The sequence below is a fragment of the Talpa europaea genome, assembly GCF_964194135.1.
Source record: "Talpa europaea genome assembly, chromosome: 10".
NCBI classification, from domain to species: Eukaryota; Metazoa; Chordata; class Mammalia; order Eulipotyphla; family Talpidae; genus Talpa; species Talpa europaea.
The window spans coordinates 69,357,434-69,374,483 of record NC_140077.1 but is presented as its reverse complement, the minus strand read 5'-3'; the positions used below and the strand labels follow the sequence as shown (position 1 = coordinate 69,374,483).

General features: G+C 45.4%; 2 protein-coding genes across 6 annotated transcripts in view; one reads left to right on the top strand and one right to left on the bottom strand.

The window, feature by feature from the left end:
* The window catches only part of INTS7 (integrator complex subunit 7), a gene marked incomplete at both ends in the record, with an annotated part of 41,390 nt that extends 37,187 nt beyond the window's left edge, over nt 1–4,203 (bottom strand). For 3 of the 4 annotated variants that reach the window (XM_084245024.1, XM_084245022.1, XM_084245023.1), the window contains 3 exons: nt 1,661–1,807; nt 2,578–2,707; nt 4,110–4,203. In XM_084245024.1, coding sequence (XP_084101150.1) covers nt 1,661–1,807; nt 2,578–2,707; nt 4,110–4,203 — 371 coding nt within the window. The remainder of the gene's footprint in view (nt 1–1,660; nt 1,808–2,577; nt 2,708–4,109) is intronic. The other variant, XM_084245025.1, reaches the window with a different exon arrangement.
* A 448-nt stretch (nt 4,204–4,651) lies between these two features.
* Nucleotides 4,652–17,050, top strand: part of DTL (denticleless E3 ubiquitin protein ligase homolog) — a gene marked incomplete at both ends in the record, with an annotated part of 29,356 nt that continues 16,957 nt past the window's right edge. Inside the window, 7 exons of one of the 2 annotated variants that reach the window (XM_084244461.1) lie at nt 4,652–4,703; nt 9,280–9,405; nt 10,120–10,218; nt 11,135–11,196; nt 11,277–11,397; nt 15,478–15,543; nt 16,636–16,748. In XM_084244461.1, the coding sequence (XP_084100587.1) occupies nt 4,652–4,703; nt 9,280–9,405; nt 10,120–10,218; nt 11,135–11,196; nt 11,277–11,397; nt 15,478–15,543; nt 16,636–16,748 (639 nt within the window). The remainder of the gene's footprint in view (nt 4,704–9,279; nt 9,406–10,119; nt 10,219–11,134; nt 11,197–11,276; nt 11,398–15,477; nt 15,544–16,635; nt 16,749–17,050) is intronic. The other variant, XM_084244462.1, reaches the window with a different exon arrangement.

Here is a 17,050-nt window from a genome sequence, read left to right as displayed (position 1 = left end):
CTCATACTGAGCTGACACTGTTCAGTCTATTAGTTTGGGGTTGTTAAAAATACACTTTTACTTTTGATACACTTTACAAATTGCAAACTTTATAAAGCGATTCAGTCATCTCCTACTCCAGCCTTTTTCTCTTCCTACTTAGTATGCACTTCCAGCTGCTTCGATGCAGCCCCCTATCGGGGCCAACTCCTACAGCCCTGCGTGTCTAAGCATCTCTTCACCACACTACTTTAAATGGCGACTGGGCTGGATATAAAATTCTTAGCTTAGATTTCCTTTATTACTTTGTACATCAAGTGCTACCGCTGAGAATTCCAATTTCAATCTAATTTTATTTTTTATAAAGCATTTTCCCCCAGAAAATCTCTAGGTTTTTCGAAAGCAACAGTTCTTACAGGAAGAAAGAAGGCAAAACTTAACTGCCGTGACTTGGGAAAGTGGGGAGCAGGCAAAATGACTGGGATATTTACTGCTGTCTCCCAATCAGAATAACCTATGTTGTAGAAAACAATTCTAACATTATAAGAGTACATGAAAAAGTACCTTGTGATTCTTAACCCATGACCACTATTCACACTATATATTCTTACAGAGCTGTCTAAGAAGAGAAATTTATAAAATGAGTATCAATGACCACTTTCTTTAAACTCAGCATCTCTAGGTCACAGAAAATGCATTCTTTAAATATCATACTGTAGTTCACATATTAACTATTTCCATACAATTTTTCACCTTTTTCAAAAATGAAACTGTGATCATCTGCACACATACATTTACTAACTTTTAAAAATGTCTAATAGAAAAACAAGTGCTATAACTTACTGACTCAATGGGTAAGAATGTCATAAATTCTGTTCTATTAAATGTAAATTTTCAAAGAGAACATCAGTAGGCTATAAAATATTATACTCTGCTCACAATTTAATCACTCAAAAGACAGAGGAATCACAGAAGCACTAAATTCTCAAGACGAGGGAAGAACTGAGCCTGGTATAAAAACATGGAAACCTCAGGGAAAAAATGACATCTTAGACTCCATGGCTAAAGAGAACAGTCTGGGCAGGAACATCAGAAATGAGCCCTATAATTTAGGAAAATGAATTTGAAAACCCAAAGATGACACATACAGCTCCACACAAAGTGAAGCTACAAAGACAAGATCTTTCCACTTTGGATGGAGGATGTAAACAATGAAACTTTAACAAAATAAAGATTATTTTCAATGCCAAAAAAAAAAAAGGCTGAAGGAACTACAGTGGTTGCATGGGGTCTTTTCCAAAGATTTGGAATGTAAATCATCACATACACAAACAGGAGCACATAACCTGAGGCAGAATACAGAAACCTGACCTGAAACAGTAAGACAAAGGTCAAGAAGTGCAAGTTCAAAGTATGGTGGGGCTAACCTCTACCAGAGCTGCCTCACTTGAGGATAGGGCCTCCCTACAAAAAGTTAGGGGATAATTTATAACCAAAACAGCATCACGGATACTAAGTGGAAAGCAGTTACAGATTTGGAGGGCTGTCATAGTTCAGCAATGAGCCTCAGTTGAACAAACAAAAACAAAATCTCAATATTCAAAATGGAAAAAGTACATACACAGCCCTTGTGGGGGGAGGGGGAAGGCACATGTGCAGAATATTCCATAGCGCAACCTACCGCAGGGTAATGGCTCGTGCCACAGGGTCATTGCTGTGGATCACAGAGAAAATTCTCTTCACAAATTCATCCACATTCAGAATCTTCTCCAAATGTTTCTCACTTTGTTGAGTAACTTTAAGAACACAGAGCCTCAGGAAGTTGTTTCTATGAAAAAGCAGAGACACAGTATGAGACAACTCAGCAAAGTCTTAATCAGGAATCAAAGCAAAGCAAGTGCCAGCACATCTCAGCAACAAGCCGAGGTTCGCCAATCTTGTCCCTTTGCTAGAAGAGCTGAAGCCAGTGCTTCCGGCGGGCACGAAACAAGCGGAGAGCAGTGCCTGTGCCAGAGCAGTGACAAGGAGAAGCCTGGGAGCTGAGCTACATCCTCTCCATCATGCTTTAGCTATGCCAGGGGTCAGTTCCTCTCCTCCCAAGCCAGTTCTACACTTTTCTCCTTCAAGTCTCATTGCGGGGTGGATGAGCACATAGAGCCCGCAGAATGGTGAGAGAGGGACGGGAACTGGTAGGGAGGAAAAAAGAAAGGTTTTTACTTCGTGCTTCCATGCTGCAGGCATATTACGGTAACACAGAATTTCACGTCATAAAATTAACTAAATGAAATCAGCAACTTCTCCAAACAGTCTGTACAAAGCCACAGATACTTCCAAAACCTGAGGTAATATATTAAGGTTGTCTTCATTGCTTTCTCCTGTACCCCGAAGAGCTAAGTACTCTCTAGTTTATACTCATTTTTGCTCAAAACATCATTAAATGAACCACACACCAGAGAGTGCTGCATGCTGCCATGTACGGAGAGTAACACGGGAACCACCGTGTGGAAGTACCAGGGGCAAGAAGAATAAAGAGCAAAATGTAAAACAAAGAAACATGAACAAAGGGCTTCAGGAAACTGTGGCTTTTAAAAGACTTACCCAACTCTGAAAACATCGGCTAACTTCAGGAATGCAGAGTTGATGAGAATAGGAAATGGGTATTTCTGGAAGAGCCTGGGAAAGCGAACCACCGCCTCGCACTGCTCACCCAGTTTTCCAGATCGCAGCCCTGGGAAAAGCATAAAAAGGGAAGGAAGGTTCACGATGCGTGGCCACAAGGGCAAAACCAGCAAATATTCCCATGGTACTCAATAAAAAAGGTATATGACAAAATTATTTACACAGTAAAATGACAGCCACCCTTGGTGACCAGGAAAAAATCAACTGTTAACACAGTACATGCTTAAAAATAAAATGGTGGACTACCATAGCATTGATCTGACCGATACAAGGTGGAGACAACTGCGATGGGGGGACTGAGAGTCATGAATGAAAAAGCAGCCACTTGCACAGATGTTGACAAGTCGGCGGGGACTTGCTCCTGGTAGCTCAACCTGCCTATTCAGGAACAAGTTTTGAAAACCTGGCCCTGCAGGGATGTTTATGAGCAGGGCATCCTGACAGTGCCCCCTGCAATGTGGCATAAATGCGGGCTGGGGGTTGTAATCAACACAGTCCCAAAGCCTCGTCCAGGTCTGGTTAGAGCCTCCAGGGACTGCAGGGACAAGTGGAGTGAGTCTTGGGCGTGCACTCTGAGAAACTCTGGTCTGGAAGTTTCCGAACTAAAAGTCATTTGGAACTTAGCCTTCTAACCCCTGCTGTGGCTCAAATAGGGAAATACCTTAGCAGGTAAAGGATGAAATGGCTGCACACTTAAAAGCCCGTTCTAGCGGCTATTTCCGTAATCCACGATACACTGGCCAAGTATAACTGATAGAGTAGCGGTGACCAAGGGTTTGCCCCAGACAGTGAAAATCCCTGCTGCCGGGTTTCGGCACCTGAGGAAGGATGACCTGTGTCTCGGGCAGATTAAGACTGCTCTCTCACACCACAAATGGGTTAGCATTTATGCCCATCCTGCCAGTTGCCTGGGGCTGTGCCCACTGTGCAGGCCAGAAAACAGGCCGGCGGCCACCTGCCTAATCGACGGCCCTAACGGGAGGCCTGGACTGCACTCGGTGGGCGGCCAACACTCCCCTGGCTACACAAGCGGCCCGGGCCGCAAGGACGTGGGAGGCGCGGAATTCGTTCGCTTCGGGGGTGCCAGGGTCGCAGGAACCCCGTGCTCGCGGTCACGTCGGCGTGGACAGCTGACGCCGCACTCCGGCCACCAGGACTCAGCGCTAGAAAACGCTTTCACCGACTCAAGGCCACAGGCTGGCGACCAGCACAACCGGCCGACGCCGCCCGCCCAGCCCCCTCCGGCCCCCTCCGGCCCCCTCCGGCCCCCTCCGGCCCCCTCCGGCCCCCTCCGGCCCCCTCCGGCCCCCTCCGGCCCCCTCCGGCCCCCTCCGGCCCCCTCCGGCCCCCTCTGGCCCCGCGTCCCCGCCCCCGCGCCACGCGCATGCGCCGGCCTCGCCAGGCCCCTCCCGTCCGCCGCGTCGCGCCCGCGAGCCCGCTCGTGCCCTCACCTTTGTCTAACTCCATCAAGGCGGAGTTGGCATCCAGCTCCTGCTCGCCATAGCCGGCATCGGCGAGGAACGATTTGGTCGAGTTTGACGCCATGATTGGGAGCGTCGGCGACTCGATTCCCTCTAATCAGAAAGCGGGCCCACGCGGCCCCTCACCGCCATCTTCCGCCACCGCCTGGTCCCCGCCCTCGACTCCGCGCGGCCACCGCCGCGCTGCGCATGTGCCCTGGCCGGCTCCCCCGCCCGCCGGCGCCCGGGCAGCCCCCAGCGCAGGCGCTCTGAGCGCTCGAGGCCGCCGGAGGCCCGCGGCGAGGCGGCAAGGAGGCGGGGCCGGCGGGGCAACGTGCCTCCGCGGCGCCCGACGCGCCGGCGCCCGCCAATTGGCGCGCGTGACGTCAGTTTGGCGGGGAGTTTGGTGGCCGGGGCTTACGGTGGCGGGAGTTGGAGGCGGCCGCCCGCCGCGTTCTGAGGGCGCGAGCCGTGCGTTCGGCAGACCGCGTCCGTCGATGCTCTTCCCTCCGTGGCGCCCGCCCTCCGCGCAGATGCTCTTCCACTCGCTGCTCCGCCAGCCCCGGCTGGGCGCCCCGAGGCGCGGTGAGTAGCGGCCTTCAGCCGCGGCCCCTCCTCGGCCGAAGCCGCCGCCCCGCCGCGCGCCCCCGCGGCCCGAGGCCCGGCCGGCGCCCTCTCCCGGCCTCGGGCCGCGCTCGTCCTGGGCGCCCTCGCCGTGCAGCGGGGCGGGGCGGGCGTTGGACGGGCCTGCGGGGCGGTTGGGCGGCCTCGCCCGCGGGGGGCCCGTCCACGCCGCGTCGGGGCCGATCCGCTCGTGGGGGCTCGCCGTTCGCGACGAGCCCCGGGAATCCGCCCATCCGCGCCTCAGGAACGCGGCGGGCGGAGGAGACAAAACATCTGCTTCCAGCATGGCCCGAGAAAAAAAGTTCCCCCTGATGGCGACATGTTCCTAGAAATCCTGGAGATCGAGCAGCGAAAATGCCCAGATCCTTCTCCCCCCGAGTCGGCCGCGCTTCGCGGATCGAAGGAGGGGGCTCCCCGGGACTTCTCGGCGGTCAAAGTCGGGCGGATCGGCATTTACAGTACCCCCAGAGAGCCCGAGCCTATTTTTTCACGGGGGCACACGGTCGTATTTTTCGGTTTAGCCGTGTATGTTAGAGGTTTACTGTCTCCGTGCGTAGAAAGCCAACTTCTCCCCGGTTCCTGAGGTTTCTGAGGCTCAAATATTGGCAGTGAGAATTTTGAACGTAGGGGGGGATGTCAGCACGTTGAAACTTTACTTTTTGATAAGTTTCTGATAAGGGGGTTACCGCCCAGACCAACTTGGGTGGAAATGAAATCTCATTCATTAAAAATGGTCTTCTTCCCCCCGAAGCCATGTGGAGAACAAAAAGAAAAGAATTTGAGCAGGGAACTTTTTGTGTCTGAGCTTGGTAGAAATGAAATCTCATTCACTTGAACGTGGATTAGGTCTTTTTCCCGTCATGAGGCCATGTGGAGAACAAAAGGAAAAGAATTTGAGAAGGGAACTTTTTATATTTAAGGCATTGGTCTAGGAAAATGGGTCTTGAGGAGAATGCGAAGGAGTTCTAATACTTCCTGCCACCCGTCTAAACTGTTATGCCGTCCTTTCCTCCTTCCTCTTGATTAATCTTTTTAGTTATAGTCGAAATGCCTCTCTTTCGGTCTCCTAAGATTTGAGGAGCTGCTGTATCCTGTGTCGTGAGTGCACAGGATAATGGTTGACAGCCCTGTCTTTGGAGTTCTACTGCCTCAGTTTTAATTCCTGCTCCCCTCCTTCCTATGGGTGTGCCCCCCCCCCAAGGAAATTTGCTTTTATGGCAGATTTTCTGCTGAAGCTCCAACCCATGTGTCTAGTAATTTTTTCATTCATTAATATTATGTGTTAGGCATCGAAATTCCCTCATTTTTATATATTATGCACTAAAATTTATAGAATCAGCTCTCTTCCCCTCCCCCCACCCTTGACGTTATATTCTTGGCTCCTCTGATCTTCTACTCCCCCTCCGCGCATTGATGATCCTAAACCTAAGTAGGTCTCCTTCCACCACCTACAACCCTCTGCTCTCGGTACTTCAGATTTATTACTATAAAACCTGAAGGAGTATTTTCACCCAGAGTCTCAGTCCCCCAGGCATCCTAAACTCAAATGCCCAGAACCAGACTTTCCCCATACCTACTATATTGACCTGTTTTAAGTAGTATCCCCATTGTTTCAAATGCGCTTTTGACAGCCAGAAACCTGAGTCCTCCATCTTCCTCAAGGTACACATTCAGAAGTTTCCCTTAAAATTCCTTGAATGTGCCCCTCCCCTTGGTTGCCACTGATCTCGCTGCCCTACTCTGTGTCTGGTTGGTGCTTACCCTTTCCCCGGGTAAGGCCCTAATGCCTTCTTGTCTGGCCTGTAACAGATCTCCCCAGTGACCTCAGTTTCACGTGAAATCTCCTGTCTATTGTCCACTTAGTTGCCAGTGAACTCCCTAAAATGGAAATCTGATTACTCATCTGTGTATCTTTAAATTGGTAGCTAAAAGTTTTTATCATAACCTTAAACAGATATTTTAGACCATATGTGAATATTGACGTTTTGAAATTGAAATGCTACGTCAATTTTAAGTTGTAGCTAATAGAACATAATCACTACAGTAATTTCATAATCACATTCATTTCTGTAAAATACGAACACATTCAGATGCTAGGTGGTCTACACGGTTGCTTTACCCCTTGAATTTATTTCCACTTCATTTCTCTGGCAGTTTATTCTTACATAACTTGACTTTAAGCTCAAAAAGTTATTTTATCCATTATCTTGTCATATTCTGAAATGTTATTTTATCCAGTATCTTGTCATATTCCTCTATGTAAAAAAAAGTTTAAATTGATGTTTGTTGTAATCGTAAGACTAAATGTTAAAGTTTTTTTTGGTTAAATTATCCTTACAATTACTAATAGTACAAAATTGACCAGAACAATATAGATTACTGATTTCGATAGTCATTAAGCAAAAGCAAAATTTTGTTGTAAGTATGTCTTTCAAAAAAGATGGATTTAGGTGATTATGATGCTTTTACTAAAGGAATTTTCCAGTTGTTTTAATACCTTGGGTCAACGCAAAGTATAAGATTTAGTATGCACATGACTTTTGAAAAGTAGCCAAGAGGCACTAATGAAGGTAGAGAGGAAAAGGAAGGCCTCAACGTCTCTGATCATTTTAGACATGTACACATATGAAAATCTCGTGTCCGAAAATTAAATCTGAAAGCTCATGTCCTCATACACTCCTTGAAAAGTCTGCATGTTAGCTGGGCTTAAGGTGTACACTGAGGAAAGGAAGGACCTCTCCAAAAGAGTGTTGTGTGGAAAAGCATTACAGGTCCAGATATAAGGATCTGGAAGCCATTTGAGACTGGTTCATGAAGAGGGGCGCGTAAACACGGGGTAGTTAGGGACTCGGTACTAGGCCCATTAACTGTGCCTTTTGTTGGCATTTGGGTATTAGTTTGTAGGCAGTGAGGCGATGTTGAGGGTATCACTGTTTAATTGTAAAAAATTTGGTTTCCAGAGCATATCAGCTTCAGTCCCACCTAAATTGTTGGTGATTTGGTGTTTTTGAATGTGGGTGTTGCCAGTCAAGATTTTTCTTTGGATCCCAAACACAGTGTACATTTATGTACACTTAGAAAAGAGGCTTTTCATGAAATTTATTCTTTAGGTGAATGTTTGTGAATAGTCTGCTACAACAAAACTAGTGAGTTCTTTTGGTATTCTTTAATTATTTGTTCACAAAGATATCTGACCTTGAGGTCATGGCCTCCCAGGAATGATTACTAAAGCTGAATGCAATTTCTTTTTTACTGATTCCTTCAGGTTATCTCCATGCCCATCCCAAACTACATTTTTCTAAATTTATTTTAGCCTAAGATGTCTTCTCCAAATATTTTTGGTGAAAAATGGGAATTGCCAGTACAGCCTCCCCCCTTCAAAATGTGAGTTTCCCAAGTGTTTTGACAGTGCTCAGTAGATTGTAAATTCCTTGTTTCTTTTGCTTGAAAAAAAGCACAGCGCTGTCAAGCTGTTGCCAGACACTGCAGCACGAGTTCGATCCCCAGGCTGGCCAGGGAGCAACCCCACATGGCTCAGCAGACCTCTCCTGTCTTACCCACTGCTCCCCTTAGCAGTGTGTTTCAGTAGATCTACCTGTTCTGCTCCCCACTCTCTGGTAAAGCCTCTCACCCCACCCCCACACCTCTGGTTTACACCCCAGTTTTTAGATGCATAAATAAACAAAAAATTTTTTAAGTGGTTTTCGGGAATTATAAATGTTTCATTTCCATATTTAAAATGTGTTAACCCACATATCAGTGATAAAACAAATCTTTGAAGACAGTTTACTCTTTGGAACAATAAAGTTTAGATCTGACTCAAATAGAATGAACGTTTCTTCCTCCCTGGATCTCTTCCTGTCTTGTACATTCAGTGAGCATCAATTCATCTCTCAAGCTTATGTTTATTTCCCCTCTTCTCAAGCCCCGCACCCCACCCCATACTAGTATTTGCTGCCCAAAGTGATTGTGCTCTGCAATGAGTACATGACTTTTCATACATACAGTTTTTGCACTGCTGTAAGATTGCTCTAGTAGACTTTAAGATACTATGACTTACTGCTATTAACACTTTCAAATCCTAGCATTTCAGCGCTGCAAAGGAAGGAGGGAGTGAAATTATTTGTTTGTATGTCAGTGACTGGAGCTGCGCCTTGATGCACATCGATTCCTTTAACTCTTTGACCACTGAATTATGTCTGATGCAGCTCGGAACTAGAGATCTGTAGGAATGTTGATTTAGAAATTGAAAACAATTGAAAAGGTGGTTATTGTAGTGGCAGTGCTTTTGTGGTTGTCTCTTGGGTGGAGAAATCTTTTTTAACATACAAAGGCCGCTTATTTCTTGAAGTATTTAGCACAAGTCTCCATTTAAGATAGTAAGCCCAGAACTACCACACCAGAAGTTGGGGGTGCGCGTTCTTCTTCTGAGAACTCATAAGAAACTGTATTCTAGAGGACCGTGTAGAGCTTTTCTGTGCGTTTGTCGGAAGTACTGAAAGAACTTGGGGATCTCTGAGAATGTGTCTTTTTTCAGGGTGGTCTTCCCAGTACCCTCTGCAGTCCCTTCTTGCGGGCTACCAGTGCGACTGCAATGATGAACACACTTCCTACGGAGAAACGGGGGTCCCAGTTCCTCCCTTTGGATGCACCTTTTCTTCTGGTAAGAGAATTGCAACCTGGCGAGACTTAGGTGATCTAAAATACACTAGGGAGTCTCCCTTTCAAGAAACAGTAAGTTAGATAAATCATACAGCTTTTCTAACAGCTGTTTTCTCCTGGCTTATGAAATAGACTTTTCTTAAATCTCCAGCAGAAGTACGCAATTCCGCTAAAGAATGTGACTGTCACAGTACCATTTTCTTGTCCTGACTGGCAAGGAGAAGGATCAGCTGTCAGGAAAAACTGTTTTGCCCAGAAGGATCTGATCAAGTATTTCTGGAATGCATTGGGGAATATAGGAGCAGAAGTAGAAGCACTCCTCCCCGCTGTTTATAGTTTAAAAGAGGAAAGGTAGAACGCTGTGAAGACAAGTTAAACCTAACAGACTGAGCCCACGGGGGGCCAGGACCGTGGGCCTGTATTTGCTGTGACCAGAACCACTCTTTCTGGAAGTAAGTAACAGTATCAGGAAGGAACTTTGGTGGCTCTAAGTGACTATTAAATTAGACAAATTTTAAACTATCTTTCATTCAGATTACCTCCCTGCCATAGCTGGTGCTACTTGGATAGAATCATCTTCCTTTCTTTCAAATACATGCTTTGTGGTTATCTTGTCGCTTCCAGTTACTCTCTACTTATGGATTACATGGCTTTATACTCAGCTCTGAAATGTCTGTTTCACGGTTTATACATCTCATTTTTATTTCTTACTCAGCTCCTAACATGGAGCACATACTAGCAGTCGCCAATGAAGAAGGCTTCGTGAGATTGTATGACACTGGGTCAAACACCACTAAAAAGAAATGTGTCAAAGGTAAGCTGTGATTCAGCATATTTTTAGTTAAAAGAACTTCAAGTCGATTATTATTTGAGGACATCCCCAATTACATTCCCTTCTGATGAGCTTCACTGAGGGGCCAGGCCATCAGTCACTTAGCTATGCCAATGCCTTTACTAAAAGTTATGCAAAAGACATTTTAGGATTAAAAATTATTTTTAAAATGTTAAATCTTTAACACTTAGGTGGTTTGGGGGAGCATCACTGTAATGTTTGTATCAGCCAAGAGTGTCCGTAGATCAGCCAAAGTTCTGCTCTTAAGCTGGTAATTTGGAACTGAAAAGTGTCGAAATAACTGAAGTAAAAGATGCAGAGGATATAGCAGTGAAGAATACACTGTAAGCATCAGAGAAACTCATGTCATAAGGTTGACGGGGAAACTTTTCATGAAGGCCAGGCTGCTCGAGTTGAACTGTGGCCTCTACCCCAAGGGAGTTTGGGTCCGGTGGTCGAGGTAGGGAGTGGTGCACTCAGGAGGCTTAGGATAGGAAGGCAGAGGCCATATAGGAAAGAGGGAATGCTCCAGTGGGCTGAGTAAAATATATGGGGCCTGAGAGAAAAGTCCTCCACATACATAGAGGGCTGCGTGGCCGACTGTTGGAGACCCCATTTAGCAAGCATCCTGAAGATGATTCAACTGGAGAATGTTTCAGAAAGATTCCCTTTTAGAGAATAGTCGGCTCAGGAAAGGCATTTGTTCTCAGATGGTGGGTCCCCTTGTGGTCATGGGGAGCGTGTGGTGTCTGTGAGTCCACAGATTCTCTTGGCCTATAGGTCAGGGTGGTGGACTCTGCTCTCTTCACTGCAAGGCATTCGGAGGCTGTTATATGCTGCTGTTCTGCGGCTGCCATAGACCAGTCTGGACTTTGACATCACCATTTGCTTTGTTTAGAATGGATGGCGCACTGGAATGCTGTTTTCGATCTGGCCTGGGTCCCTGGGGAATTTAAACTTGTAAGTAAACTTGTGTTGGGACCTGGGCAGATACTGGTACAGAATTGCTCTATTAAATTGTGATATCTGATTTTTGAAAGGTTACTGCAGCGGGTGATCAGACAGCCAAGTTCTGGGATGTGAAAGCTGGTGAGCTGGTAGGCACGTGCAAAGGACACCAGTGCAGCCTGAAGTCGGTTGCCTTTTCTAAGTTTGAGAAAGGTGGGTTTGCGTCTCCTCTTCTGGAAACTTGCCAGATAGTTCTGTTTTCAACTCTTATTTATACTCACTGTCGATATTCCTGTATTTCACTATTCCACAGAGGAGGAGAAGTTGAAGACAGAGACTACACAACAGTGTAGTAGCAGCTAAGGGAAATTTAGGGGTGTCTGGATGAGCTCTTTTCTGTTTTTTTTTTTGTTGTTGTTGTTGTTCCTTTTCTCTTCCATTTGTTTCTCACTAATTTTTTTTTTTTAGAAGCAGACTAACGTCACAAAGAAATGATTGAATTAAGGTGACTTTACTCTTGAATAATAGTGACAAACAATGTGGTTTCCTTTTTCATCTGCTTTAAAAGGGAATATTTTCATTTATTCAACTGACCACTTGGCAATGTTCAATATAGTTGCTGGGCTGGTTTGATCTCAAAAATGTCAGTTTCAATCTGCTGTGATAGCTGTTGAGAATGGAGCCTTAAAGAGGAACTGTGTGGCATGCTTTCTGTCTCTGCATAACTCCAGTAATGCCTCTGTTGCAGTTGTATGTGTGCAAGAGTTGACCCTGAGTTTATAAACAATTGAAGATCACAAATAACTAAAGGTAAATTTACTTATAGGGCATTAGAAAAGGGAAGATCATATCTTTTGATTCCTTTTTCCAAACATCGAGTATCTGTTTGTGGGAAGGTGCCGAGTTAGATGCTAGGGCAGTTGGCTTTTGTTGCACCCTGTGTGGGCTGCAGCCTTCCCTAGAGGCCCTGTGCTTTATACTGTGTTTCAGGCCACTGAACTCTCGCAAAGTCATTTTAACCACCTGGACCTTCATTTCCTAAGTTACTGAGATTAATGCCTGTCCTCTTAAACTCACAGAAATACTAGAAATGTAAAATTGAGGTGAGACGTGTATGTAAATACATGGCAGAATGGTGTATTACACATGTAAGTGCCATGGAAATGTTGATCTAAATTTCTCAGCCTTCATAGGCCTGGTACACATACCAGTAACAGGGAGTCTGCCTGCCCTGCATGGCTGCCTGGAAGCAAGGAAAATTGACTCACATAAGGAGAACTTCTAGGATCACCAAAAATGAGTATGAATATATTTCAGCCCCTCCTACAAATCTGCCTGTATTTGCTCCTACACTTTCTCTTCTTTCTTCATTGTAAGGATAGACCTTCCCCCAAGCATGGGCTCTCGGCCTGGCTGTATACTAGGCCTCTGGGGAGGTTTTTAAATTATCAGTTAAACGTGCATGTCTGGGAATTGGACCAGGTGTGATCTTTAAAGGTCCTCCAGGAATTCCCATATGCCATGTTTCTAAAGGTTGAGAAACCTTGATCCCCCACCCTGACCTCCTCCATCATTTATGTCCCTAGCTCTGCTCTCTGTCAGCTCTTTCCCCGTCACCCCAGCATATCTGTGGCCTACCCCCAACATCCTGACCTTGTGTTCTTCACCTGTCACTCCTCATGTCCTGTCTCTCCTTGGTTGCTTGAGGTGGGTCACAGCTGACTAGATTTGCTTCTTCTGGTGTCTACTCCCGACCCTTCCTGAAGTCTCTCTTGCCAAGGTCATTCACTAATTGTTAAAAGCAGTGAAACTTCTCAGGCCTTTCTTGTAGTTGTGCAGTATTTGACAATATTTGAGATAAAAATGCATTTCTTCCCCGAAGCTGTGATTCTGTCCCTTTCAGGTCTCCGTCTTTCCGCTTCCTCTTTCCCAGCTACTCTGTGTCTGCACTTCCTTGCTAGCTTGATGCTAGCCTAGCCCAGGATTGATGGTTGCTTGTCTTGTCCTTTTGGTCTGTGCCCTCTCCCAGGACTGTTTTATCCCAATTTTGATGTGTTCTTTGCTCCACTTGTATGGAACAAGATTTCTCTTTCCTGCTTTCACCGCCCGAGAGCGCTTCTGAGCTCAGGTTCCCCCGCAGCAGCCTCTTGCCCTGCCCTTTGACCACATATCTCCTCAGGGCAGGACTCCATCGCTTCTCCTGCAGTGCACGGTATGGTCAGAGACCCCCTTTGTTTTCCCTCAAGGTGTATTTTATCCTCATTCTTCAGGGCTCTTTTTGTTGAATATAAAATTCTGGGTTTGTGGATTTTTTCTTTCAGTATTTGGACATGTTGTTCACTGTCTGCCCTGGTTTCTGTCGAGAGCTCTGGCATTCACACCCCCACCATCACCCCTGTAATGCCAGCCTCCTGACTGCCTTTAGGGTTGTCTGGTTTCCACAGTCGGATTGTGATGCAGTGAAGGCTGGCTCCTAGCTCATTTTTCCTGTGAGGCCTGCAGACTTCTAGAATTTGTAAATTCACAAATGTGTTCCACTGACTCTGGGTTTTTTTCTGCCGTTATTTCTTGAAATATTTTTTCTACCCAATGTTTTCTCCCCTCTCTCTGGGACTCCAGAGACTTTGGTGGTTATTTTTTCCAATTTTCTTAATATTTGTGATATTAACAACATACCATAAAATCCACCCATTTGTCAGAGTATATTTAAATGCGCTTGCAGAGTTACGCAACCTTCACTACAGTCTACTTTTGGAACATTTTTTTCAGCCCGAAAGAAACCAGAACCTGTTAGCAGCGCTTTCTGCCTGCTCCCAGCCGTGCATGACCTCTGCACTACTCTGTCTCTGGATGTGCCTGTTCTGTGCCTTCATGTAAACATGTAGCGTAACGTGCAGGCTTATTTTCCCTTTCTTCAGGTTAAATGACTTCTGTTGATCTGCCTTCGGTTTCACTGAATTTTCTCTGTTCTCTCCATTCTACGTTTAAAGCCTGCCCGGTAGATTTTTTCATTTCAGAAATCATGCTTCTCTCTCTGCTGAGGTTTTTTGAAGTTTATGAATATCTATTTCTCTACTTAACATAGTTACATCTTCTTTAAGCCCTTACTTGATAAAAACCAAACATCTTGGTCTTGTCAAAGTCAACCTCTGTCAATTTCTTTTTCTGTAAGAATGACTCACTTTCCTGGCTCTTTGAAGGCCAGATCACCAAGGATTATACCCTGAGATTCAGGAGTGGTGGGTTGAACTCTGGATTCTATTCTTATATTGCCCTGAAAAGAGTTGGTGTTTGTTTTTTAGCTCAGACTCAGACTGCAGGAGGGCAGCGTTCAGTCCTGATGCAGTCTTTCATTTATGCTTTAGCTACAGGCTGCCTTCAGTTTTCCCTTGCACACACGGTTCAGGCCAAAGAGTTGCATGAAGTTTAAACAGAATTAGGATCCTCCCTCACCCTGGCACCTCTCACTGCCTTGTCTCTCCTCTTCCTAGTTGCTCTGACTTAAAAGGCGACAGGGTTTTCCTGTTGGCATTTTAGTTGCCTGGTGTTGATACAGTGTGGCTGCCCTTGGGGTAAAACCACAAAACCAGCAATGTACCCCAAATAAGGAGTTGACTCCATCCCCAAATTACCTGTTTTTGTTAATTCTCTATAAAGCTGTCCAGTGGGTGGGGTTTCTGTTTGGTCCAGAGTGTCAGCTAGTGTCCCCAGTGTTCCTGTCTCAGTCCAGTGTTCTTTTCACATCCCAGAGCAACCCCTGTCTCAAGTTTGTGCCTGGCCCAATATCCTTACTGAGACCACACAGCTTAGAGGTGTGGGCCCCGGAGCCATAGTGCCAGGACTGGCTTTACATGCAGCTCATCCTTTCTGTGCCTTACTTTCCTCATCTGTGAGGTGGGAATCGTATCTCCCTGACAGGATGAAGAACAAGAATTGAGGTGGTTCGTGTAAAGCGCTTGGGATAGTTAGCGTAGGGTCATGCTGAATAAGCACTCAGTATATTTTGGCTATTTCTGTTTATCCCATTCTTCCTATAACTTGATGTAGTATGTTTTAAGAAAATTTGCACAACGAAATGTACCAGACTTTCGCTCAACATAATCACCTTGAGCTCTTTGTAGTCCTTCTCCTTCACAGATTTATTTTCTCTTGCTTGTTGCTGATGCATGTAGTTTTTCATTTTTAATCTCTAGTGCCAAATTTAGTATCTAGCATATAACGTATTTTGGACAACTTAAATTGAAATGTGTCATTGGCTGGTTTTATTAACTTTTTGATAAACTTTCCCCATAGCTGTCTTCTGCACAGGTGGAAGAGATGGCAACATTATGGTCTGGGACACCAGGTGCAACAAAAAAGGTAGTCTATTTCCATTTTAACTTTATTTTTGACAAATGTGGAGAGTATCTCATAATTTGAATGAAAGGGTTAGAGATTTCATCTGATTACCACCAGAGGGCACCTGTTCACAAGTCCTTTTCTGCTCCTCCTCCCAGTTCTTCTCACAATTAGTGATTATTGCCAAGTATTACCCTGTGAATAGTTCTTAATGGAATGAAGTTATTAATACTTGGGGTTTTGGGCTTTAAAGAACTGAATTGTATTATATGTAAATATGCTTACAATGCAGTTAAGCAGAAAGCAGTGATCATCTCCCTGCTTGTTGGCTTTTTAATACACTTTTTTAGAGCAGCTTTAGATTCATAGCAAAAATTATTGAGAAAATACAGAAAGTTCTCATACACCTCCCATCCCCACACAGCATCCCCGGTTATCAACATCCCATGATAGTGATATTTGTTACATTTGATGAGCCTCCATTGACACATCGTTATCGGCCAGCATTTGTCTGTAGCCTGCACTGGCATTCCCACTTGGCGCCCACATTCTGTTGTGACAAATGCGGTGATGTGTACCCACCAGTAGACTATCACGCAGAGCAGGTTCTCTGCTCTGAACGCCCTCTGCTCTCTGCCCATTCATCCCTCCCTCCTCCCAGCCCTGGCCACCACTGAGCCTTTCCCTGTCTCCTTGCTTCTGCCTTTCCCAGAATGACCTGTACTTGGAATCATAGCCCATTGCCTTTTTAGATCAGCCTGTCTCTCACTTAGTGATCCACAGTCAGGTTTATTCCAAGCCTTTGTGGCTTGGTAGCTCATATTCCTGAATGACTTTCCGCTGCCTGGATGTACCACGGTCTCACTACTTTCCTATGGAAGCACGTGTTGGTTGTTTCGAGTTTGGGCAGTTATAGGTAAAAGTGCTATAACAGGCATGTGCTCCCTTTTCATGCATTATCATTTATTACAGGACAATGCAGTCGCCTGCTGGCTTCTCGTTCGCTAATGTAATAAGGACTATAATTAATTTTGAGGTCTATGTACAAATGTTACAGTCCGTATGGCAGTGCAGTTGTAAGAACTAAATCAGTTTCCTTGGAATCTCTTTCAGATGGATTTTATAGACAAGTGAATCAAATCAGTGGCGCTCACAATACCTTAGACAAGCAAACCCCTTCAAAACCTAAGAAGAAACAGAACTCAAAAGGACTCGCTCCTTCTGTGGTAAGGGTTTATTTTATAGCAGCGTCCGTGCGTGCAGATCTTAGGGTAGGTAGCGTCTCATTCTAGGGGACTTTGCATATGAAATAGGAGCTGTAGATGAATGGGACTCTCAGTTCCTTTTGTTATCGATGGTTTATTTCTTAATGTTTCCTCAGTGGCTCTGGTAGCGTGTCTCATGCTCTTGTTACACCAGTCACCTGCAAAGAGCATTTAAACATCATCCTCTGAGCTGCAGAATCCAGATTGTTTGGAGAAGTGTGGTTGCTAAGCATGAGGATTTAAAATTGCATGTCATGAACAGG